We start from the raw sequence: 25,065 nt of genomic DNA, 5'->3' as shown, positions 1-25,065 counted from the left end.
AACTTTCATTTTGGCTACGTGGGGATGATCAGCGTAAGTCGTTTTTTTAAATGTCACTAAAAATGACTTCTATTGTCTATTGTGCTAAGATATGATACGAATTGCACGTTTGCACTTAAAAGAACATTCCTGCATTTCGCAACGCTATTTTTTCCCCCTATCTCTGGACTGACCCGATGGGTGGAGTCTGGACAGGACGGCGACAGGTAGCCTATATAAAGGATGCGATTCACCTGTAAGTAGCATGCTGGTCTAAAGAGCGAACATGGGGAATTGGATTATTAATCACGGGTTCACCGCCTTCTTATTGGTAAACACATTGTTTTGTCGTTTTTCGTGAGGAGGGTTCTATTTATAAACTAATCAAGACGGTATTTTTACTTTATTGTTGTGAGAAATGGTTTCGATCGTGTTTAAATGTCATATGGATGTAGGCTAATTATCTTGTTTTCTGCAGTTCATATGGATGGGCATCAACATATTTCTGTTCGTCTGGTTCTATTTCTTTTACGATCTGGGAGATCAGTTCATCTACACAAGACATCTTTTGGGGGTGAGTTGCTTTATCATTAATGATATTGTTAGAGCTGTCAAATAAAACATTAGCAATATAGACATATTTATTAAAAGTAAAAGTTGAATATATGGTAGGCCTATTTAATTTAAAAGGAGTCTTAGCCTACACTGTCCAGTTACGATTGAATGAGCAGATAGCCTATAAAAATGGCAGACACGGCTATGTTTTTGACATTAATGAACATTGGTTATATAGCAGTCAGATGCTGTAACAGATAACAGATGTCAGATGCTGTAACAAAATATATTAAATAAATAACGTGACGTGGTGTAAGTTTACACACATGGGTGTAGAGATGGAAAATTATCAGATAATTTGAATCGGGGCTGTTGGTGAGCATGAGTGCATTATTGGTGTGGTGTGATTTCAGTCTGCGCTGGCATGGGCTCGTGCTCCTGCTGCTGTGCTCAACTTCAACTGCATGCTCATTCTGCTGCCAGTCTGCCGCAACCTGCTCTCTCTCATACGAGGAACTTTCATGGTAAGTGACAAACTGGTCTTGTGTGTGTGTGTGAGTGAGAGAGAGAGAGAGAGTGTGTGTGTGTGCGTCTGTGTGTTTTTGTCTGTGTGAGTGTGAGAGAGAGAGTGTGTGTGTGTGTGTCTGTGTGAGAGAGAGAGAGTGTGTGTGTGTCTGTGTGTGTCTGTCTGTGTGAGTGTGAGTGAGAGAGAGAGAGAGAGAGTGTGTGTGTGTGTGTGTGTGTGTGTGTGTGTGTGTGTGTTAGTTACCTGCTGAGAAACGTGTATGTCTGGAAAAAGTATTCATGACAACTGCTCTCCTCTTGCTTATGTCTTAGTGCTGTGGGCGAACCATGAGGAAACAGATTGACCATAATATCAGTTTCCACAAACTCGTTGCTTACATGATCGGTTTAATGACGGGTAAATATTTCATTTATTTTCAATGTACAATTTAAAGTAATTCCCTATATGAAAGATTTTGTCACTTTATACAGCTTTTAACACATGCAACTCCCTCTGAAAGTCTTCTTGACTGAAATTCCAAAGAGCCCCAAAATAAGCCAAATATTAACCAAAGGTGAACTCCAAACAAAGCTGATTTTCGGATAGGCAGTTTTCAGGCATGTGTTAGAAGAGGATAAAAAGCACTTTCTTGTTTAGGTCATCTGTTATTTTTTAACCCTTATGTTGTATACACATTCCTAAAGCTAGAAAAAAGGTAAGCACTTCTTCCTTGTAATGGATCCTACTCTTAAGTTAATGCAGCTTCTAGGCTTGGTGCTCTTGAGAGGTCAATTAAACTCTGAATGCACCATTCAGTCATTAATCCACTGATAAACATAACTGTACCTCTGCCATTAGAACCACAATACCAAACGAGTTGAAAGGTCAGGTCACAATGTCATTATTTGCCATTGCTGTAAAATAGGATAAACAAACATTGTAACAACAAATCCTGATTGTACTTCATTTGTATTTTGTTTGTAGCGGTTCACACAGTTGCACATTTGCTGAATGTGGAATGGTACTATAACAGCTTCCGAGGGGAATATGATGCTCTGAGCGATGCACTGTCTGCTCTGGAGGACGAAGGCAACACCACCTACCTGAATCCTATTCGATCACACACCACTGTAAGTTTGGAGAAATCAACGTAGTTTTATGCATTAAGATTTGGCAGTTCAGTTCAGTGAACTGGTTCAGTGACTTGTGGGATTGACCTGTACCATATGCTCTGTGCCCCTCGCCCAGACTCCCACTCTTTTTGCTTTCACCTCATTGGCTGGGATCACGGGGGTGATCATCACGCTCTCGCTCATTCTCATTATCACCTCTTCCATGGAGGTCATCCGCCGCAGCTACTTTGAGGTCTTCTGGTACACGCACCACCTGTTTGTGGTGTTCTTCATTGGGCTGGTCATCCATGGAGCAGGGTAAGGGTCCAGTTTGTTTAGCCACATAATTGCCATGTAGTAACTGTAGGAAAGTGGACATGTCAGACACAACTGGTAGTACATCATCGGACATTCACTTTAGTTTATTTTAACCTGGCTGGTGGATCATTTAAAACCTCATTTGATGTGGGTAGAGGAAAAAAGATGCAAAAATGGAAGCTCATGTCCAAGATACATTTGGGAAAGGACAACAAAGACATACGCATTACAAAGGCATTACATTAAAATGTTACTGTATAATATAGTATATCAAGGACAAATTACTATCAGATGAGAACAGGTGTTTCTGTCTTTTTCTTTTCAAGTGTTTCTGTCTATTTTCAAACAGCCAGCTAAAAGAGCCTATAGCCCATGTTGATGACGACTACGTCAGGAGAGTTAGAATTATGACTAATGCTGGAAAACCATAAGCCTTTATCTTGGCATCATAAAAATATATTGATTATTGTGTTGAGGCTGGGGTATAAAATAAATATAGATCTACTTTCATAAATAAATTATATGTTGTTAATTTTCTCCATGTGACCACTTGCCCATTAATGAGCCAAGCTGTCAAAAGTGCTGACTCTGAAGTTAATTGCATTGAAATACAATATATAATACAATGAATTCAAAAATATCTATTTATAGCAGGCATGGCTGGTATACCTTCTTTAATAATCGCTTTGCTTCCTCTTCTAGGCGGATTGTGCGGAGTCAACAGACCACAGACCCCCCACATAACACAAGTTTTTGTTTTAGTCAACCTGAGCAATGGGGCCAAATTCCTGAGTGCCCGATACCTCAGTTTGCTGGAGGATTCCCACAGGTGAGGTCCAAGACAAGCACAGTCAAGTTCAGCTGGCCTCATGTAGACACTACATATATATAAATGACAATGTTATACACAGTACAGTACATTTACCATACATACATACATACATACATACATAAACAATCAGGTCATTTTTTCATCTTGTCTTAACTATTTTAACTCGTCTCCTACACAGACTTGGATGTGGGTGATTGGGCCAATGTTCCTCTACTTGTGTGAGCGTTTGCTGCGCTTCATTCGCTACACACAGAAGGTCGAATACAGAAAGGTGAGTGTGTCCTGAAGAGACCCTTACATTTGATTCATTTAGCATCAAAAATGTCTATATAGATGTCTATAGAAACGTAATGCACAGGTAGGGTGTCTTCCTTGAGAATCTATCTCTTGACCTTGGTGTTCTGGACACCGTTCTCTAATCAGCAGATCTATATTAACATGCATGAGTCATGGTTAATATCGGTGTCATGAATACATTAGCGTGCATGCCATAGGTTTACCTGTGTTTCCACATTATCACTACGTTTCCTTGTCTCTCTCTCAGATTGTGATCCGGCCATCCAAAGTGCTAGAGCTGCAGCTGACGAAGAAAGGCTTCAAGATGGACGTCGGCCAGTACGTCTTCCTCAACTGCCCGTCCATCTCGCAGCTGGAGTGGCACCCGTTCACCATGACCTCGGCACCCGAGGAGGACTTCTTCAGCGTGCACATCCGCTCCGCTGGGGACTGGACGCAGAAACTCATCAGCATGGTGGAGCAGCTGCCCGAGGGAGCTCAGGGGCCAAAGTGAGTTTAGTCTCGGACAGAAAGCACCTATCTGGCTTACATCATTCTATGATTAGGATTCTATTTGATCATTTTTATATGCAGAAAAAAACATATTGTGCTTATCAACAAATGATTTATAATGTGTTCCAGAAGATCTATATTGTGGTAAATGTAGACTATAGTACTTATCATAATGCCTGATTTTTGGAATATTCTTTTTTTGACCAACCAGACATCATATTAGTGCACCAAGCAAATTGGCATTTTGTATGCTCCTGTGGATCCAATAAAGATGAAACTATAACACAATACAATTGACAGAAGGCTTTGAGTCTGTACCAAACATGCATCATCTCCCTCACAGAATGGGAGTGGACGGCCCTTTTGGCACTGCCAGCGAGGACGTGTTTGACTACGAGGTCGCCATGCTAGTCGGGGCCGGGATTGGGGTGACCCCTTTCGCCTCCATCATGAAATCCATCTGGTACAAGTTCAAGGAATCTAATCCCAAGCTGCGCACAAGGAAGGTATGTGACTTTGAGCTGGCTGGTGAAGAAGGTCACAGAGTGCTCACAAGCATGTTGTCCAACTGGTGTTAGTGCCAGACAGTACAGCGAGACTTTTTTGTTCAGTGTCCAATCTCAATGTGTCTGGAATGGACTGTGTGGTGCTCGGTGTTCCATGACGCGTAGGGTAGCAGGCTGTGTTTATAAATAGCCTTTTTGGTGTCTCCTTCCTGGTTGCAGATTTACTTCTACTGGCTGTGCAGGGAGACGCACGCTTTCGAATGGTTCGCCGACCTCCTGCAGGTGCTGGAGTCGGAGATGGAGGAGAGAGGCATGGGGGACTTCCTCACTTACAAGCTCTACCTCACAGGCTGGGACAAAAGCCATGTATGTACGCATGTACACAAGCTGTTGCTAGGCTTTCAGACTTGGGCTGGCTGTGACACATTTGCACCTGAAACGTCTTGTTCCGGCTGTTTCCAGGAAAAAATTGGAAACAAAATTTGTCACAGTTATGTAAAAATGTGCTAAATTTAAAGTGCTACAGTGCTTAAGTACACTTTGTGGTTACACTGATTGATTCACAAAAGGTTTCACACCTGTGCATCATTGCAATGTATTTGTAGGCAACGCACGCAATGGTTCATTTTGATGAGGACACAGATATTGTCACTGGACTGAAGCAGAAGACCCACTATGGCAGGCCAAATTGGGACAAAGAATTTGAGCAAATTCGCAAAGAGAACCCCACGTAGGTTTTTCCCATATTTTTACTCTGTACTTCCCTGTTGAGCGACCGTATATCTGCAGATCTAGAGAAGAGGGCACACTGAATAATGTCATTTCCTGCGTCCTTTCTCCCTGCAGTTCCACGGTCGGCAGTTTTCTCTGCGGCCCTGCAGTCTTGGCCAAGACTCTGGAGAAGAAATGTGTCAAGTACTCAGACGTAGACCCCCGGAAAACAAGGTTTTACTTCAACAAGGAGAACTTCTGAGCGACAATGTGCTGGAAAGATGGACAATGTTGTTGTTTCTTGATGAGCCTGCAGTTCAACCTGCTATTGCCTGATTCTTTAAGGATTTTTTTTTGGGGGGGGGGGGGGTTAGGCCACTGCCACTGGAATTAACAGGGTCTTATCTATAAGGACAAGAAATTCACTTGACTGGTTACATTGTGTGCTGTGCATACGAAGGCATCTATTATTGTTTCCAATAAATACTTGATATTTCTGGGTTTGCACTGATACTGCCAAGTTCGCTGGAGATTTGTATTTGATTATGTTAGTTGGGTGGTCTCTAAATAGTTGGGTAGTGCCTCATGTGTAATGTGCCTCAAATGTTTTATGCAACACTAAACGGTTTCCAGGTAGAGGTTCTTGTGCCAGTAAATGACATTTTTATCTATGAATCATTTGTAAAAGGTTCCTGTTAACCCAAGGCACAGGGATCCTTTGTCTGTGTAGGACTTGATTTTCACAAACAAGGAAATGTGGTTTCATGGAAACTACATTACACCTTTTTTAAGTTGTGTTACAGGAATCTCCTCTTCTATAGATGTCTATTAGACTGCTATTGAAATATTGTTGCCTCATATCATTTGACACTTGCAACCCGTTCATCTAGGTCCGAAAGACAAATATATCTGTTTCTGTGAGTACAAAATCCTGTTTCTTGTCATTTCTTGGGGCAAATAACAAATAGAACAAGACAATGAGGGTGATTTTCTCTTTTTATTGACAAAATGTTTTCCAGATAGCCGAGGTTCCAGTAACAAAACAAAATTTAATTTGCAAACAGTGCGACTTGCGAGTCTGCCCTGGTCCGTTTCAGCCCAGATGTGAACTTGGATGTTCCTTTTCAGACGGAAAACTTAATCTCTCTTCACACTCCCATCTAAAACCATAAGACTAATATACAAAAAACAAACAACTACAATAGTACGCCGATGAGAATGTTTTTGGAGCCAAATCCCAGGAGGTTCACAGGATGGTTTCCCTGGCCGTTACAAAATGGATTCAATTGCATGACACTCCTGAAATCAAAGAGCAAAAACGCACAGTATATTAGGATCGCTACAATACAACTCCTCAAGATCATAGCCAGAATATCATGACAACTGTACAAACAGGTTACACAATGCATGCAGACAAAGGGACAATAACTGAGGAGGAGTGTTACAGATTAGCTGATGAGTGATCCTGCAATTATGATGGTCACTCAGCACCACATAACGCAGTGATGCAGTGGATCTGGTCTGACTGCTTCCATTTACTTTGTGTACCTCTGTGCATTTGCCTGCACTGGTATTGTTCTTGACTTGCCCTTTTCTAAATAAAACGTGAGAGTGTGCATTCACCTCCAGCGCCACGGGTCTTGAGCAAGCTAGGACTTGCATGATGTGTTTGTGTGTGTGTGTGTCTCTCAATAAGTGTGAGTGTGTGTGTGTGTGTACCTTAGGGTGCTCCAGCAGTCTTCTGAATCTGTTCTTTCAGGATGAGGATGCTTTGCCTCTGCTCTGGCGGCAACATGGCAATCTGTTCTGGGGTCAGCTGCAAAACCTGCATGATCAGGGCGGCCTGGAGAGAACACACACAGACACACACACACACACACACACACACTGGGACTGTGAGAGGCTGTTTTAAAATCTTTTGTGAGTGTCATACCTCATTAGCAAGTCATGGTTGTCTACCGTTTTTGAATTCAGCAAAGACCAATTGATAGACATCCAAAGTAAAAATAAGGCGTGGAACAGTACTCAAACAAGAATTTCAAAACCACAAGGACCCACACAGCAAAAGTACAATAATCAAAAACGCTGTTCGAAAACCTCTGAACATCAGTCTTCAAGCTCCACCAACAGTGGTCAGCTATCTAAGTGGATATGCATTATTCAGCCATTATAGGCGGCGAGAAACCTCACTGAGAGCAAAAAACCACCCTGGCAGCGCAGTGGCTCCAGTGACACTGCAACACACCGATGGTTACAGAAAACAACAAAAGGCATAGAACAGTGAACACGCAACAACAAAATGACAGAGACCAGAATTAAAGGAGAGGAAGCAGCAAAAGAGTTACAAAATAAACTGTAAAGGGAGTCGTCCTGGGGGAGAGTCGTAGCGATAGCCTAGAAATCTAGACGCACCCTAGCGGCAGCAAATGTAATTTGCAGCCAGGGTAGTCTAGCAACTCTCCGTTGGAAAAATGAAACTTCTATCAGGCCAATCACATCGTGTATAGAGTGGGCGACGGTTCCGTGTGAATTTCCTGCTACTTGAAAACAAAGAATACTCGCGACTCGAGTTAAGCTTTTTTTTTTAATTGACAAAAGTTTGATCAAGGAAAATGCATGGGACTCACGAGTTATAGCACTATCCTATTGTGTGCAGAGGAAATTTGAAAGACAACCGTTTATCCCGCCCCTCGGATTGAGCAGTGCCAATGGTAAGTTCCCAGACCCTACCATCTTGATGTGGGTCTGGCTCGTCAGGCTATCGTAGCGTAGCATTAGTGCCGGCATCCCGTACCACAAAATGTAAATGTAAAATGTAAATCAGGTTTATTGGCCAAGTATACTTGCATATACATGGAATCTGTTCTCTGCATTTTACCCATCTGGGGGTAGTGTATAACACACGCACACACACATTCAAACACACACACAGACATTTACATCGATTGTCTGGCGTTATAATTTATTTGCCTCGTGTGTACTTTGGAGTGGCTAAGACTGTCTTTAGTAGCAGGCTAACACATACTGATGACTTGCGCTAGCCTAGCAACTGCGAGCTCTGCAACTAGAAGGACTGGATGAAACGTGTTGAAAACGGTCTCCACTGATAAATATCACACTTGCTAACTTGGAAATGAGGTCCTATGTCCAAAATCCTGAACCATCCCTTTAATCCTCGTGCCAGGGGAGCAGGTGGGGGTTAGATGCAGACACAGGTGAGCATATGTCTGAACACAAAAGGTTAATAAAACCCAGGTAAACTCATACCTATGATGACATTTCATGCAAAGCATATAAGGTTATAAACTAAGATCATAATCAAATTGACAGACTGCCACTATTTTGCAAAGATGGGTAGTTCCCATGAACAACCATTGTACTGTTCTCTATGTGTTATGCACATCCACTATGTGAAGTTAAAAAGCAAACCAAACTAGCTAAGATAACAATCACTGCATTGCGATTTAACCGTAGGCTATGGCCAGATTGTCGCGATAGCCTTTATGTAGACAGGACTTTGGCTACCACTTGGATGAGAATGATAATTTAGGTGCTATGATAAAAAGAAGAGACAGTCAAGGGGGGCATTGTGGCGCAACTGGTTACAGCGCCCGTGCCATATTCGAGTCCATGTGCCCATGGAGACCTGGGTCTGAGTCCTGCCCGGGTCATTTCCCCATTCCACCCCATCTCTCTCCACTATCCTGTCAGATTAAAGAAAAGACTGTCTTAAAAGGGCAACTTTCGATCCCCAGGATCTTCTTAGCCAGTTCATCTTGGGGCAAGAAATATGTTGCCCTTTTAAGGGAAATAAAATACATGTTTTCAGACCTGCCTTGCCTTATTAGCATTATCAATCATCATCATTATTGAACCTATATTGTGCGCCATACCCCGATAATATATTTTGCATTAACTCTGGCTCCTCCCCTCAATTAAACCATCTGGAGTATTTACTCCAGGTATGCAACAAGTCCCACCCGTGCAATGTCATGTTTGAACACTCGAGTCAGTTTGAGATCCAGACCTCATTACTCGGGCATTGTCCGGAGGTCACGTCTGAAAACAGCTAGAGGAGGTGCTTTCTTTGAAATTGAAATCTTTGAACAACTACATTTAAAACCTTTGTTGTGCTAGCTGTATTTCCAAAATGATTCAGAAGGGGATTAATGTACAACTTTCTACAAGTTTAACTGCACCAGTATTTTGCGGTTGTATTGATGTCAGGCACCCCCTTTCTCCTTGGTTCTGTACAAATCTTGTCAAGTCACCATTTTGACATTAAAAAATGGTGAGGAGTTTGCATCTATGGGGCAGGGTAGTGCCCACAGAGACCTAGATTCTAACCTGGCCTGAGGTCATTTCCTGAACCCCGTCCCCATATGTCTCCCACTCATTTCCTGCCATCTCTTCATATATACACAGCTGGTATATTGCTGTAGGGCACTGTCAAACCTGACAACTATTTTGAGTAAGTTTGTGTGCACTGTAGGGGCACATAATGAATTTAATAAATAAATAAATCAAATATTTTTACTAGACTCAATCTAAATGAAAGAAATGATCAAATGCTACGAGAATGGTTTTGTGGATTATACGCCTATTAATGTTGATAATCAGTATAAGTTTAAGTACACACTTTTGATCCCGTGAGGGAAATTTGGTCTCTGCATTTATCCCAATCCGTGAATTAGTGAAACACACTGCACACAGTGAACACACAGTGAGGTGAAGCACACACTAATCCCGGCGCAGTGAGCTCCCTGCAACAACAGCGGCGCTCGGGGAGCAGTGAGGGGTTAGGTGCCTTGCTCAAGGGCACTTCAGCCGTGCCTACTGGTCGAGGTTCGAACCGGCAACCCTCCGGTTACAAGTCCGAAGCGCTAACCAGTAGGCCACGGCTGGCCCTGATCAATCACCACCCTGTTATGAAGACGTTATCAAACATACACTCCTCTGAAATGTTCGATAAGGTATTCCAGAGGGGTACAGCTATTATCATCCCATCTAGTGCTGAACAGCAAATCATTTGCAAAGTTGATCAAAGCACTAATAGAACTTCTATCTTGTCCAGCCAGGTGGTCCCGTTTCTCAACATACTTTGCTGATTGCATCTCTGCTAGTTGGCAGCCATGCCACTCCAGTTTATATAAGGGCACACATTCACCACTGTCAGCCAACCGATCCATAAACAATCCTAGCCAATCAACACTAGGGAAGGGAGGAGTGTAAACTGATTGGCGGTTGAGCTAAAATATGAACAATCTTTAGGGAATCTGACACCGAATCTAAGACTGCATCCCATAAAGACTTTTAGACGATGCAGAAAGAAAATGTCCGCTGTCCTCCATACCTTCTCCTGGTCCTGAGACGAGACCTGGCTTTGGCCAGGACTGAATCCGCCGGACTGAGGAACTCCAGACATACCAGGACCCTAATTGAAACAAGAACACACACACACAATTTATTTGGCATCTGACATCCTAATGCTGTTAATAGCTTATGAGTCTTTCCAGACCAGCTGTGTTGTACCGGTCTGCTGGTGGGGGGTGCAGTGGCCTGCATAGAGTGAGGCACCTGTCCAGGCATCCCGCTGGACATGGGGACCCTCTGGCCAGCCACGGGGCCCCGCGCGTCCACTGCCCTGGGGTCTCGGCCTCCCGGCATCGGTGCTGAAGGAGAGGAAAGAGAATCCCGCGTCCCATAATTTATCTCTGTAATACTGTAACTACTTCCTGTAATGAGACTACTGAAACAATTAATATAGCAAGATTGCTTCCTGAAATTGAATACAGCGGTGACACAATAAAAAATTGCCTGGAGTGTTAGGTTATGTTTTTCATAAAACCTCAAGCACACAACACACTCTCAACAATAACCAGCATATTCAGCCCTGCTTAACTCTGTGTGCTTAAACATCTAATATAATGGCTTACAGCAGGCATGTAACTCTTTGTGCAATATTGTTTAATGAAACACTGATGACGAGTCGTGACAATGCGGGTTTTCTATGTGCTCTGTGTTTATTTAAGAATGATTAATTGCTGCAAACTAGGTTGTTCATGAAAAATGTATTTTCAGGCTGGGATATAAAATAAGACTGTCACTGATAATAACTGTGTCCCTGCTCCAGCGTCTGAAAAACAAAAAAATAACGGTACCTTCAAAATCTTATCTCAATATGTTTATGGTTAAGATTAGCTCTTCGCTCACAAACAAGACTAAGGTTGAGGATGTAGTGTATACTGACTGGGGCATTGATTGACTGAGAAACTGCAGGCAAAGTATATTACAAAAACATCTGATCAGGATTTCACTTATTTTTTGCTTGGCAAGATTCGGAAACCAGTGTCTTGTAATCCTAAAGGAACGGTCAATAAACTCACAACATGTTTCATAATATTTAAGACATGACTTAAATATTCATTATCCATGAATACTCTCATTTCTAAATCTGTTATATGCAATTTGAAGATGTGCTTTAGTGTTTGCTTATTTGATTTGGCTGGAGAGAATCATGCAAATATAAGAGTTGCAGTATGATTACAATATGTTATTGCTCAATCATGAGAAGTGCCAACATTTCACCACACAGTGTCTCTATTACCCAGTAAGTCATCAGTGTCTCATGTGAAGTGACAGTCAAGCTCAACATTCAGTGTCTCTTCAGATGCACACAAACCACTACTGATCACAACTCTGAACCAGCCTCGATCGCACCTCGCAGCGTGATGGCCTGCGTTACCTCTAGCCTCCATGGGTGGGCCTCTCTGGTCCATCATTGGTCCTCTGGGTTCTACCATCATGCCCCTGGGCTCGTTCATAGGTGGGCCCCTCATGTCGTGCGGTCCGCGCATGTCCGGAGGTCCCATGTGCATGGGTGGGCCCTGATGTGGCGGCGGCCCCATGAAGCCACGGCTGGGTCGACACACACAAACGCATCGGTCACTTGACCCCCAGAGTCACTGCACAGAAGGGACTGGACCTCCAATTTATATTAAGTTACGATGTCCAACTCACATTCTGACTGTTCCTTTGTCATTCGGTCTAGTAGGATTACTTATTTTTACATGGGGGTTTATAGAGGATGGTGAAGTACCACTGGTTTTGTTTACGTGTATATGTGGTGTATACTGAGGAACAGTCATATTAAAAAGATGACATAGAATGGAAAATCGTTTTTTTACCTTGGCTTTGTTGATTAAGAAGAGTTCGGGGCATGGCCACAAAGCTACCATGAACAGGAAACACAGTTGTCTCCTATTTCATATGTGCAGTAAATCTCAGACTTCTGACTACTAAAAAAACGGGCTAATCTCAGACAGCAACGCAGATACAGACTGTGACGCAAACCATCCCCCAGATCACCGGCCCATTCCACGTTACGCCATCACTTCAAGTTGGAGATTTGGGAGGAGATTGCTGGAGTCTATTCTCGACATCACGGGATCATCATTTCCTTGTGAAGGGCAGTCTATGAGCTGCTAAATTGAGCCATTTCATTCTCCAGTCAAATAACAGGATTGTAAATGGGCTTGTAAAATAGTATCTGAGCATGTTTTTGAGAGCTCGAAGTTGCATACCTTCCATGTTAACATCAGAGAACAAGGTGAAGTACTGGATTCATCCATGCCATGTCATCTTTAAGTTTCACATAGATCTCTGTTTCTCAAGGTCACCAAATACTGTAGGTACGAAAAAACCCCCAAAAACAATTGGTGCTACCTAGTTCGAGTTTTTGCAGGCAACAGCTAGAGGAGCCAGGCAGCTACAGTGGGAGCATCTTTAAAATCACAGCCCCAGAGTGTAAAACTGTAGCTGCCTGGCTACTCTAGCTGTTGACTGCAGCAACTCGAGCTGGGTAGCACCGATTGTTTTAAGTATAAGTATAAGTATAGTATTAAGTATATATATTTTTTTGATCCCGTGAGGGAAATTCGGTCTCTGCATTTAACCGAATCGGTGAATTAGTGAACCACAAACAGCACACAGTGAACACACAGTGAGGTGAAGCACACACTAATCCCGGCGCAGTGAGCTGCCTGCTACAACGGCGGCGCTCGGGGAGCAGTGAGGGGTTAGGTGCCTTGCTCAAGAGTGCCTGTCCAGAGTGCTAACCAGTGGGCCACGGCTGCCCCCACTACTATGCATCCTGAAGTCCCCTTGGCTTTTGGAATTAAAATAGCCCCACATCACCACATACCCTTCGCCATACCTAGAGATTTGCATGGTGTATTTTTCAGTTAGACTATTAGCTGGTTTGATTTGCATTGAACTCAATGAACATCAAACCAGCTAATAGACTTAACAAAAAAAAACAAAAAAAAAAAAAAAAAAAAAAAAAAAACCAACAACACACACCATGCCAATCTCTAGGTATGGTAAAGGGTATGTGGTGATGTAGGGATATTTTAATTCCAAAGGCCAAGGGAACTTTATCAGGATGCATAGTATCCTGGATCCATAAAATAAGTGGCCTTTCAAAATAAAAAAAATCTGCCTGCCTCTATAGGAATTTAACATAGGGGTCGAATACTTATTACCCCTGTATTTTAAGGAAGAACATCTATTTATTTACGATACATTCTTCATTCACTAAAATTGGTGTTTGGGTTGGATTTTTAATCATTTTTTTAATTAAGGCATTAAGATCAATTTCTAACAGATTATTTTATATTCCTCTTTTTAGTCAACTTTAGCATGGGTTCAAATACTTATTCTCCCCACTGTATATGTGATTTAAGTAATCAAGGTGAAATCCAGATATCAAATCTTGACTTTTGATCAGAATGCCACCCCTATAAAATCAGGGGCTTGTAACCATTGATTCTGGCACACAAACACAGATAGACAGGAAAAAAAGAACAAAAAACAAACCTCTCTCTTTCATTCATTGAAATATTCACATAGCTATGCCTCGGAGACTCTGGATGTGATGCGTGTGTGTGATGGTTGCGGAATGTCAAGGTTTTCATTTCCGTGCCAAAATGGTCACAGGCGAGAGCATTCACCTAGTCTCAGGTGTTGCTCACGCTAATCAATGGAAACCGAGACTCTCCGCGGCCGTCACACACACGCAGCTCATCCAGAGTGCCCGGGGAGCGTCACGCTACACCTACCTGGGCTCCACCACATCCCCCGTGACATTGAGCAGCGTCCCCCCTCGGGGATCGTTGGGTCCATCACCCAGCAGGCCCCTGGGGGGAACGCCGGTGGGGCCAGGAGGAGGGACACCACCCCGCATGGGTGCCCGAGGGTCGGCCATGGGCACTGCACAGAGAGAGGAGAAAAAGAGGAGAGGAGGTCTTTCATTAGCAGCTCAATGAAAAAAAAAAAACACACCAAACTCCATACATCTGAGCTCATGGCGGAAAAGGGCACATACAGGGTTTTCTTCCTGCACAGAGAGTTGCGAAGCAGCCACCTCGATCAAATTCCGTGCCGCCTCTGAACCCCAAAAAATGTCTAATACAACCCCAAATCAAAGTTGGGATGTTGTGTATGCAAACAGAATGTGATAATATACTTAAGATATACAAGTCTCGTAAACCCATATTTAGCAGCAAAAAGAACATAGACAACATATCAAATTGTGGACTATTTCATGGAAAATATATGTACATTTTGAATTTGATGCCAGCAACATGTTTCAAAAAAAGTTGGGATGGTGACATGTGTACCACCGTGCTGCTTCACCTCTTCATTTAATAAAATTCCATAAATGTTTATGAACTGAGGAGACCAGTTGCTAGAGTTGACAATAAATGTTGTCCCATTCCTGCTCGATATAGGATTTCTGTTGCTCAACAGAATGGGGTATTCTTAATCATGTTTTTCATTTCATCATGCACCTAATTTGACAGGTCTGAAGACAGGCCATTTTAGCACCTGGACTCTTCCTCTATGTAGAAATACTGTTTAAATATGTGCAGAATTCATATTCATTCCTGATATATTCAAGGTCTTCCCTGGAAAAGACATTGTCTGGATGGCAGTATATGTTGTTCAAAACCTGTATACATCATTCATAATTGATTGTGCCTTCCCAAATGTGCAAGATACCCAAGCTGTAAACATTAATGCACCCCCACACCGTCATAGATGCTGGGTTTCAAACTGAGCACTAAAACAAGTTGAATACTTGGATAGGCCCTCTTTAGCCCAGATTAGTCCATGATTTCCAAAAATTTGATTGGTCTAACCAAAGGATCTTTTTCCACTTTACCTCAGTCCATTTTAAACAAGCTCAGGCTCAGATAAGACAGTGGTATTTCTGTTTCATGTCTGAATACAATTTTGGCTGTTACATGATAAAGTTTACAATAGCATTTCTGAACTGAGTATCAAGTTGTGCTCATAGACAATAGTTATCAAAAGTTTTCCTGAGCCCATACAATTATTTTCTTTACAGAAACAGGTCTGGTTTTAATGGAGTGCCATCTGATGTCCAAAAGACCACAGCCATCCAATATTGTTGTTTAGCTCTATCCCTTTTTTGCAAAGATTTCTCTGGATTCTCTAAATATTTTAAGGATTATGTACTTTAGATGACAAACTCCCCAAATACTTCACTATTTAATTTTAAGAAGCATTAAAATTGCATTGTTTCATCATTTGTCTACACAAGTTCACACGGAATTATAAATACCTCCACATCTTTACTTCTAAGAGACTCTGCCTCTCTGGGATTCTCTTTTTCATACCCAATCATGTTGCCAGTTAACCTAATTAGTTGTGAGACAATCCTCCTTTTGTTTTCTTTATCATTACACAACTTTACCAGCATTTTGTTGCCCCGTCCCAACTTTTTTTGAAACATGTTGCTGGTATCAAATTCAAAATGAACATATATTTTCCATGAAATAGCAAATTTGTCATTTGCAACATTTGATATGTCTGTGTGTCTTTTTTTCAATTAAATATTAATTTACAAAATTTGCAGATTACCACACTCTGTTTTATTTGCATTTTACACAACGTTCCAACCTTTTCTGATTTAGGAGTTGTACTTGTTTTCACGAAAAGCATAATTTCCTAACATGCATTGCGGCTCTACGGCGATGCAGTGCCGCTGTATCGCAATCAGTGCATCAGCCATTATCAAAATTGCCAAAGAATAGGACAAACGTGCTGGATTTCCTTCTTTTGACGCTGCAGAATGAGTCCTGTGCAACCCTGCTTTTGCGGCTCTTCAAACAGGTGTGAATATTACCACCATTACAACCAAGCAAACCCAACAAGTGGCAGGTGCTGGTGGAGGTGAGAATCTGAGTGCGAATGAGGATCATTTTCTCCTAGATAAAACCCTGATGTATCACTCAACTTGATATACGTTGACCACTGCGCTGCGCGTCAGGACCTATTTCCCGATAATGACGAGCGTTCTATATATTATCCCTTACATGTAGCTTTTTGCATGGACTTATGATGTTTCCTTGTGCCATCATTTGTGGAATGCAGATTGATGAGAATTCCGCCTCAACATTCTCTTCATTGTAAAGGCTGATATAAAACACACACACACACACACACACACACACACACACACACACACACACACACACACACATGCTCGCCTGGAGAAGCTTGTTCACCGCTCCACACAAGCATGAAACAACAAAACCGACTGGTAATAACATGAATCCAGTTATTATAGTTTGGGAACAGGTTTACACCATAGACTGTAAAAAATAGGTTTACACCTATAACTTCAGACATATTAAAGGGGAACCGGTTGACACAAGAGCTGAGTAGAACACAGCAAATCACGGCACAGGACACCACACGGCATGACACAGCACGACACAGCACGACAAAATAATCATTACAGAAGAAAATAGATTAAGGAGACCTAAAACAAATAAAATGTGAATGTTTGACTAATGCTTACTGTAGGTGAATGTTTGACTAAGGCTTACATTAGAAAGCTGTAGGGAAGCCTTTTGCTTATTGACTGAAGCTGAAACTTGAATAATGACAGCTCTGAATAATGTCACATCATACACACAATGCATCCAGGCATTGCCCCATGTGTGTGAACACAATTGCCACCGGAGCGGAAACAAAAGACGAGAAGACAAAGTTTCTTTGTTTCTGTGGCAGCCGGCTCTAGCTGGAAATTTGGCAGTGTCAATAAAAGATTACCTGAATCGATTTATAATACAGATAATTCAAGGACACCAGTCTAACCAGTTGCCCATACAAAGGATCTTGGTAGATGATCAAGATAGAATTTTCATGATAAGTTCCCACACTATTCCCAAGATCATCACAATGGAAATGGACAGGTGCGATAACAATGCTACGAGATGCACTGTTATGGAACTGTCAAAAGTCACCAATCGGACCCATTAATTCATCAACTCCTCAGAAAGATTCTGGCTTTTTGGGGAGAGCTGTGCAGGGGGACACTGCATGTCTGAGAAGAGTGGGTGTCCTGCCTGCGTCTGAGTTTAGTTGTGATTGGCGGTGAGGACGGGGCCCTGCGGTGTCAGTGATACCTTGGGGCCCTGCTGTGTCAGTGATACCTTGGGGCCGCTCTCCCGCGGCCTGGCTGGCTGCTCCCACAGGAGAGTCCTGAAGGCTTCCTGGGCCAGCATTAAAACAGATAGACAGAGCAGAGACACAGAGAGCTCAGAGGGTGCATTAGCGCCGTCCGACGAGGGGGGGGGGGGGGGGGGGGGGGTGGTGGTGGTTGGGGGAGGACTGAGAGACCAGGCTAATGGAAAGAAAAGAAAAGAAAAGAAAAGAAAAGAAAAGAAAAGAAAAGAAAAGAAAAGAAAAGAAAAGAAAAGAAAAGAAAAGGAGAGAGAGAGAGAGAGAGAGAGAGAGAGAGAGAGAGAGAGAGAGAGAGAGAGAGAGAGAGAGAGAGAGAGAGAGAGAGAGAGAGAGAGAGAGAGAGAGAGAGAGAGAGAGAGAGAGAGAGCGCGCATCACGTTGAGGGCAACTGAAGCGCTTGTCAGTCTGAAGGGCAGGGTCATGTGAGGCAGACCAGAAGTGCAGCCATGAAGGGACAATGAGCAAGGGACACTGGGAGAAATGTTGCCCTTCGTGGCAGAGCAGGAGGAAGTAATGACGACTGGGGTAAACAGGGAAGGTGAACACAAAGCACATGCTGCCCTCTAGAGGATTGAAACATGCCAACTACAAACACATGGGAGACTGCAGGAGGGAGGAGAACAGCACAGGAAGACTAGAGATGAAGTACAGGACCATATGAAGCTGTGCACGAGGAAACACATAACACAACACATACAGAGTAACAGGACACATCAACGTGGCTGACGCCTTGTGATCAGTCTGATGTGATCAAGCCCATAACAGGACTCACAGCTCTCGTGTTGTGCGTGGATGACATGTGGTACAAGCTGTGGTGTTATGTGGTGGTGGGACATGTAGAAAAGACGGACACAAATCAGTACCTTGTCCCCTGTCCATTGGCATAGGGCCACCCTGGGGCATACCCATCTGCGGTTGCATCCCTCCTGTGGACACAGAGCACCCCTGGTTATGCTAGTGTACATTTTTGTCTTTGGGTGCTGCAGTAAAATGAGGTGTTCATAAAGAGGCTATAACAAGAAGGTATGTTGCGTGATGTCAGCAAGGTATGTTGCGTGATGTCAGCATATCATTGCATGGATGTACAGCATCCATCTTAGACAATCAATAGTTATTAATGACAGACTGAAGCCCTATTCAGACAGGGCTAGCAGCAGGGTTATGTACATTTACCACAGGACATCTGCAATATGTATGGCCTATTCACATGGGATAAGATAAATGACAGATTTACACACTGCTGATACACCCAAAACAGCAGTGTGTATTTTCCCCAAACATAATTAAGAGCTGCAAGCATCCGACAAACTACACGCTACAGGCATTACATTACCCCCAAGTAAAACACAATGTGTCCGAGTAGGGCTCAAGTCTGAGCAGCTGTGGGGTGAGTTTACCTGCTGGCCCCACTGGGCCTTGCCCTGGCATGGGTCCTGGCACACCTCCCATCTGGGGAGGCTGCATCATCTGAGGGGCTCCGTTCACATGCATCCCGGGCTGCAACAGCACACAGAGAGGTAACAGTGACTTAAAAGGTATACTATGCAGTTTCAGGTATTTTTGGCGACGACTCTAGCGCTCCCCCTAAAGTCGTGATATATTTATGTTTTACTTCGCCATTATAAACAGCCTACTTCTCATGGCTTGTTCCCCCTGTACACAATGGGAATACTTTTGTTGTGGAGGCAAAGGACTAACAACAGGCAAAACTATCCAAAGAACTATATCTTCTGACAAGGTAATGTTTCACGATTCTCGCAAGATGTCTTCAGGTCGGTATTTGTTCAAGTTGCATTGCTGGTTCTCTCGGCAGCGACCCAGTACAGCTATGCTCTGTGGTAATGCTAGATGTTTACCATCAAATTGGCTTTGTAAAGGTTATATTAAGGTAAAAATCTTGCATAGTGTGCCTTTAAGGAAGTGGCATGCTCCTCCATGCACATTTGCGTATGGTGAAGACGTGCGTGATTGCCGTGCGGTCACAATTGTTGGGAGGCACACGACACCCCCCACATGTCGTCTTGATGACGCAATTCTCGTCACGCACCATGTGCACGGTACACAGTTACTATACCAGACCCATTACTCTCCCAAAAGATCACTCATGATCTATGCAATGCATAGATAAAATGAACTTAATAGCGTAAGAGAGAGAAGAGTCTAAAACTGTCCACTGATGATCCGCATAAAAATGTCATCAAAAGAAATATTTAGGCGACCGTGTTATTGAGCCTAATATTTATGATAAGAATAAGGTGACTCATATTATATGATTCAAATTATTATGGGATTATAGGCCATCCCTCATTATTGACTATACATTATTACATTTGCATTTATTCATTTGGCAGATGCTTTTATTCAAAGTGACTTGCAGCAATAGAATAACATTTAAGCTACAGTGTAGAGGAGACCATAGCTAGGAATTACCACTGCATCTGTAAATGCCAGTACTAGAGAATAGGAGTGCCTACATTTTAAGTACTACTCAACGTATGGTAGGAGAAGTAGAAGAGAAGGTAGAGGGAAGAGTGGTAGTGTAGTGGTTAAGGAGCTGGGCTAGCATGCAGGAGCCTGAAAGGTTGTGGGTTCAATTCCCAGCTTCCACCGTTGTGCCCTTGAGCAAGGCACTTAACCCCAAGTTGCTCCGGGGACAATGTAGTCTCTTGTAAATAGAATTGACATATGTAAGTCACTTTGGATGAAAAGTGTCTGCTAAATGAACTAGCTGTACCACAAAGCAGTACAAAATATGACCTGCACATTCTCTCTACAAAAATAAATCACACTGATCAAATTGGCTCCATCCCCTACTCATGCAACTTTTGTGTATGTAAATGAGTGTGTTTGCGCTTGTGTGGGTGGGGGTAATGGGGTGTGTGTGTGTGTTCGCTTGTGAGTGTGTGTGTGTGTGGGATTAATGGTGTGTGTGTGTGTTCGCTTGTGAGTGGGTGTAATGGTGTGTGTGTGTGTGTGTGTGTGCGCGCATGTATCTTTATGTGTGTGTGTTTGCGTGTGTTAATGAGTACATGTGTGTGTGTGCATTCTACACTTCAAATTCCATGCAGTTTTGAACCTGTCAGCCAAAGATACCTGTGATTACATGCCTTGTTTTTCCTTCTTCATTTTTTGACTAGGTGGCGCTATACATCAAATGAGTGGATATGGGATGGGTTGACATGGCCCCTGGAGGCCAACATACAAAAAAATTGCCATTCTAGGCCCTACAGTTCCGGAGATATTCACAGAAAACTGTGTCTAGCCATTACTGAAGGAGAAAAAAATAAAAAATAAATAAAAAATAAAAGAATCCTGAAGAAATAAAAAACTGACTAAACCTTTATGACCGCAGCTTCGCTGCGCAGTGGTCATAATAAATGGAAGAGAGGGAAGAGAGGTTGTGAGAAGCGCTAGGAGAGGAGGTAGTAGTGTCTTCAAAAGTTTCCTGAAGACAGAGAGGGACACCCCTGCTCTGGAGGGACTTGGCAGATCATTCCACCATCGGGGGACCACAGATGAAAAAAGCATTGCAGTGGTCAAGGCATGAGAGAACCATGATCTGTACAAGGAGCTGAGGCGTATTGGGTTAGGTACAGTCTTATTGTCCTTATATTGAATAGTGCAAAGTGGCATGACCAGGCGACAGAGGCAAAATTATCCCACTTCTCATACAATTAATTGCCATTTCTCCAGAGTATCTATATTTTAACCATGTTGTTAACATCAATGCATTACTTGCTGACTAAGTTACAATAAAGCATTACATTAAGTGAAGTGACCATTTGGAAGAGATGAAAATTGGATGTACAAAATGCCTTGTCAGTGGCAGCAGTGATTATTCCTTGTCTGTGCTCATCAAGAAATATAGGAACTCAGAATGCTACCAATACCATTTATTGGAACTTTCTGCAGCATTCTGAGGAGGAGTATCATAGCAACTATAATCACAGGGTATCAATGTGCACTAAAGCAAAGCTAAGAAGGTTGTATTGGAGTAGAGTGGGAGGGGGACTCACCATGGGCTGAGGCTGGGAAACGGGGACGTTGGGCAGGGGCAACGGTTGGCTGGTGGCAGGGGCCGCCGCAGCCTGATTGCTGGGGATCAGGGGCTGTACTGGGGCCTGGCGATGCAGCATTTTCTGCCCAGTGGAGAGAGCAAATGGGTTAATGAACTATCAGCGTTTACTGGAGCATTCGGACTTGAAATACGGTCATATCCTCTATAGAGATGCGATATTAAAACTTAGTTGATTCCAAAAATTAGGACTAAATTAGTGTGGTCAAATTCAGAAATTTTGTGAACATGTGCGCGCGCACACACACACACACTTGAATTTCCCCTGGGGATCAATAAAGTATCTATCTACACACACACACAGAGTCATAATCACACTTCCACGTATAAGAGTTCTGAGCTTATTGACATACTTGCATCCAAATAAACATAGATCATCATACCAAAGCAATCTCTGGGTCAACAATCCTCATGACCACCTGAGCCTGGAGCAGGGCATAGGCCAGCTGAGGGTTCTGCAGCAGCATGTTCCGGGCCTCCTGTGGGCTGTTCTGCACGCACAGCTACACCGGCCACAGGTGAAAAAAGAAAACAATCAGAACAATTTCTTCGCAATTGCCCTAACACAAGGAATGCAATGGCCAAGCTGTGAACCAACACCACAAACAGGGTGCACATGCCAGGCCTGAAGACAGAAATGCTAAACTCTTAAGCTAAAGCTATTTGGCTCCAAAAACATACAGTATTATGGGCTAGCCTAGAGGACAACAATCAGGACATTTCTACAACATGCTATTTTCTGACACAGGGAAAGAAGAAACTGTGGTAAATGGTGCTATGCTCTACAAGGAAGTATTAATGAGTGTTTCACTACACTGGAATATGACGGGTCTTTTCTGCACAATATAACCATGGCATGTATGATATGCGTCCTAAGGCACGATTCACCAAATGTTCGAATTATACCTATCTGTGTAAAAAAGTGTCAGCATATTTTGTTTGTATTCTTGCAATAGAGAGGTGAGGGTCTCTCTCCCTCCTCCACACACCTTCATCTGTTTCATCAGCTCGAACATCTGCTCTGGGGGCAGGCTGGCCACTGCACGACTGATGGACTCCGGGGCCTCCTCTGTGCTGCAGCCGTCACCGTACGGGGACTCGATGATGGGAGCGCCAGTTCCCAAACCTGCGGGGGACGACAGCCATGGACTGAACCTCAAAGGCACATGCTGTAGTGACTTGCTACTCTAAAACCCTAACGTTAGGGTTGCTACTTCAGACACTTGACAACTTAATAACTATTTCAGAATAATTAACTGAATTGAATTGATAACTTAATACACAATCAACAAATACAAAGTATTAACCCTTTTAAAACAAACTATGGCAAATAAAGATGCAAACCCTTGGTTGTTCAGAGTGGACTCAAACTTTTTACAATACTTTTATAATACTTGTAAAATTCTCCTTACTGTCCGGGAATTGACTAGCTACTAAGACAACATCCAAGCATCCAGGACAAGGAATTGTCAATTTCTCATTACCAAAGGGCTTTGTTTGAAGGGGCTTAAAAGGGAGAGACCAGAGCTGTAAGTGATTGGTTATTGAGGGTCGTAACAGCCAAGATCACAGTCCATAGGTTTAAACACAAAAAACAATACCAACATCCAAGACACCTTACAGTATCTACACTTGTTTTAAGGCATTTATTATGTCAATATTTCAACTGGAAGCTACATAAAAAACGGTATTGTTGGTGACAATGAGTATTGAAACCAAGCAAATAGCAGTGGTAGACAAAAAAAAAAGTTGATTGAAATGACAAACACACATACAAACTCACTCATACTTTTAAGCTCTTCTTTGTTCTTTTCACTGGCAGCATTATCAACTCGCAGGGCTCTACCACTGAATTCTCTCCCATTCAGGTTCCGCATGGCACTGAGAGCAGTCTCTTGGTCCTGATACTCACAGAAGCCATATCCCTTCGGCTTGCCAGTCTCTCTGTCGTACACTAACCTACCAACATAAAAACAAACTTTATGTGTAGGTCTGAAATTTGACTTTCCAATGTAGGACTGAATTGCTGCAACCAAAGAACCGTGACGTGAAAGAGTGTCTGCTCAGTCCTTTCAAGATTGTCTTGCATACTGAGTCTAACTGTAATTTTCACACCAACAGCAGCATTTGATCCTTACCTGAAGCTCACCACCAGTCCCACTTCTGAGAAGATATCTTTCAGTTGCTCTTCTGTGGCCTCATAAGGTATGTTTCCCACTAACAAATCGCAACCGGATTAGGAAGTCATTCATATGAGCATCTTTGATGAGACATTTCTGAGCTGAAACACCTGACCTATGCCATGACTAACTGTTAAGAAAGAATGCTTTTTCTAGAAGCTAGTGATTGTAATCTAACCTAGATTAACTGTAACCATCTAACTGTTAACTGTGCGACTAACGCTTCGTAACTTTAGCATCACACTCTTCCTGATTAGACGAGTCATCTTAAGCGCTAACGTAAACATTTATATTGATAACGTTGCTATTGCCAACAAATTACAATTTAGTACAGAATGATGCTAGTTAGCGCATTTAATATACAGCCAACTTTGACTATAAGTAGCTCAAGTCGAGTAAATTAGTGTACCTAGCTAGATGACATTATTAGCGTCCAAGCTAGCTAGCAAGACTCTCTAACAAGAGCATAACGCTATCTATTTTCCAAATAATAACCTGGGTTAACGATACCAAATGCGTTCGCATTACAACATTACATACCAAAAACTGAACGCAAAGAACGGTCTACAGCTGGATCTCTCGCTGCAGCAGCTGCAGCAGCAGCGGCTAAATTCGCCATGTTGAACAGAAGTAACTTGTCGTTTGACACGGAAACACTACTTGTTTGAGTGTAACAACATCCGGAGATTCTAATATGAGTAAATTAAAGGTTCAGAAGACGACGAATTTCTGCCCAGCAGCTGCACCAAAACCCGTTTATCGGGTCATTGGGCGGTTGGTCAATGTTGGAACAAATTACAAGTTAACCTAAAAAACATGAAACCCAGCTCATTTAAAATATGTTCATAATCGTACTGTTGGCTAACTTTTCAAATCATGTAGCTTTGGATAAAAGCGTCTGCTCACCTCTAACTTTAACATTGGGTTTGGAGAATGGTAGACTAG

The 25,065-nt window shown here is 42.7% G+C and overlaps 2 protein-coding genes across 6 annotated transcripts; one reads left to right on the top strand and one right to left on the bottom strand.

Annotated features, from left to right (window-relative positions):
- Window positions 1–214: 214 nt before the first annotated feature.
- nox1 (NADPH oxidase 1) lies at window positions 215–5,804 on the top strand. Its single transcript, XM_042073862.1, has 13 exons — window positions 215–310; window positions 458–553; window positions 948–1,058; window positions 1,372–1,456; window positions 2,024–2,169; window positions 2,288–2,469; window positions 3,172–3,298; window positions 3,480–3,572; window positions 3,846–4,087; window positions 4,434–4,596; window positions 4,816–4,962; window positions 5,202–5,326; window positions 5,443–5,804. The coding sequence occupies exons 1-13, from the start codon at window positions 266–268 to the stop codon at window positions 5,567–5,569; spliced, it is 1,689 nt and encodes a 562-aa protein (XP_041929796.1). The 5' UTR covers window positions 215–265; the 3' UTR covers window positions 5,570–5,804.
- Window positions 5,805–6,291: 487 nt separating this feature from the next.
- On the bottom strand, window positions 6,292–24,799 carry cstf2 (cleavage stimulation factor, 3' pre-RNA, subunit 2). Of its 5 annotated transcripts, none has more exons than XM_042073863.1 (15): window positions 24,661–24,799; window positions 24,079–24,157; window positions 23,724–23,899; window positions 22,930–23,066; window positions 22,324–22,443; window positions 21,882–22,004; window positions 19,263–19,362; window positions 18,729–18,791; window positions 17,835–17,894; window positions 14,427–14,577; window positions 12,053–12,225; window positions 10,840–10,979; window positions 10,661–10,741; window positions 7,027–7,150; window positions 6,292–6,606 (listed from the first exon to the last, which is right to left on the bottom strand). In XM_042073863.1, the coding sequence occupies exons 1-14, from the start codon at window positions 24,737–24,739 to the stop codon at window positions 7,028–7,030; spliced, it is 1,605 nt and encodes a 534-aa protein (XP_041929797.1). In that variant the 5' UTR covers window positions 24,740–24,799; the 3' UTR covers window positions 6,292–6,606; window position 7,027. The 5 variants fall into 5 exon arrangements, with proteins under 5 accessions (XP_041929797.1, XP_041929799.1, XP_041929798.1 ...); XM_042073865.1 differs by having other exon boundaries at window positions 10,885–10,979; XM_042073864.1 differs by having other exon boundaries at window positions 23,730–23,899.
- Between the last annotated feature and the right edge of the window lie 266 nt (window positions 24,800–25,065).

The sequence above is a fragment of the Alosa sapidissima genome, chromosome 20 (genome assembly GCF_018492685.1).
Source record: "Alosa sapidissima isolate fAloSap1 chromosome 20, fAloSap1.pri, whole genome shotgun sequence".
In the NCBI taxonomy this organism is placed as follows: domain Eukaryota; kingdom Metazoa; phylum Chordata; class Actinopteri; order Clupeiformes; family Clupeidae; genus Alosa; species Alosa sapidissima.
This window is presented reverse-complemented; position numbering and strand designations above follow the sequence as displayed.

Coding starts and splice junctions, on each gene's coding strand:
- cstf2 (XM_042073863.1), bottom strand. CDS start 24,739: ATGGCGAATTTAGCCGCTGCTGCTGCAGCTGCTGCAGCGAGAGATCCA. Junction 23,067..23,723: donor AGAAGAGCTTAAAAGTATGA/GTGAGTTTGTAT, acceptor CGTCCCCCGCAG/GTTTGGGAACTGGCGCTCCC. Junction 19,363..21,881: donor TTTCCCAGCCTCAGCCCATG/GTGAGTCCCCCT, acceptor GTGCTGTTGCAG/CCCGGGATGCATGTGAACGG.
- nox1 (XM_042073862.1), top strand. CDS start 266: ATGGGGAATTGGATTATTAATCACGGGTTCACCGCCTTCTTATTG. Junction 1,457..2,023: donor CATGATCGGTTTAATGACGG/GTAAATATTTCA, acceptor TTTTGTTTGTAG/CGGTTCACACAGTTGCACAT. Junction 4,088..4,433: donor GAGGGAGCTCAGGGGCCAAA/GTGAGTTTAGTC, acceptor TCTCCCTCACAG/AATGGGAGTGGACGGCCCTT.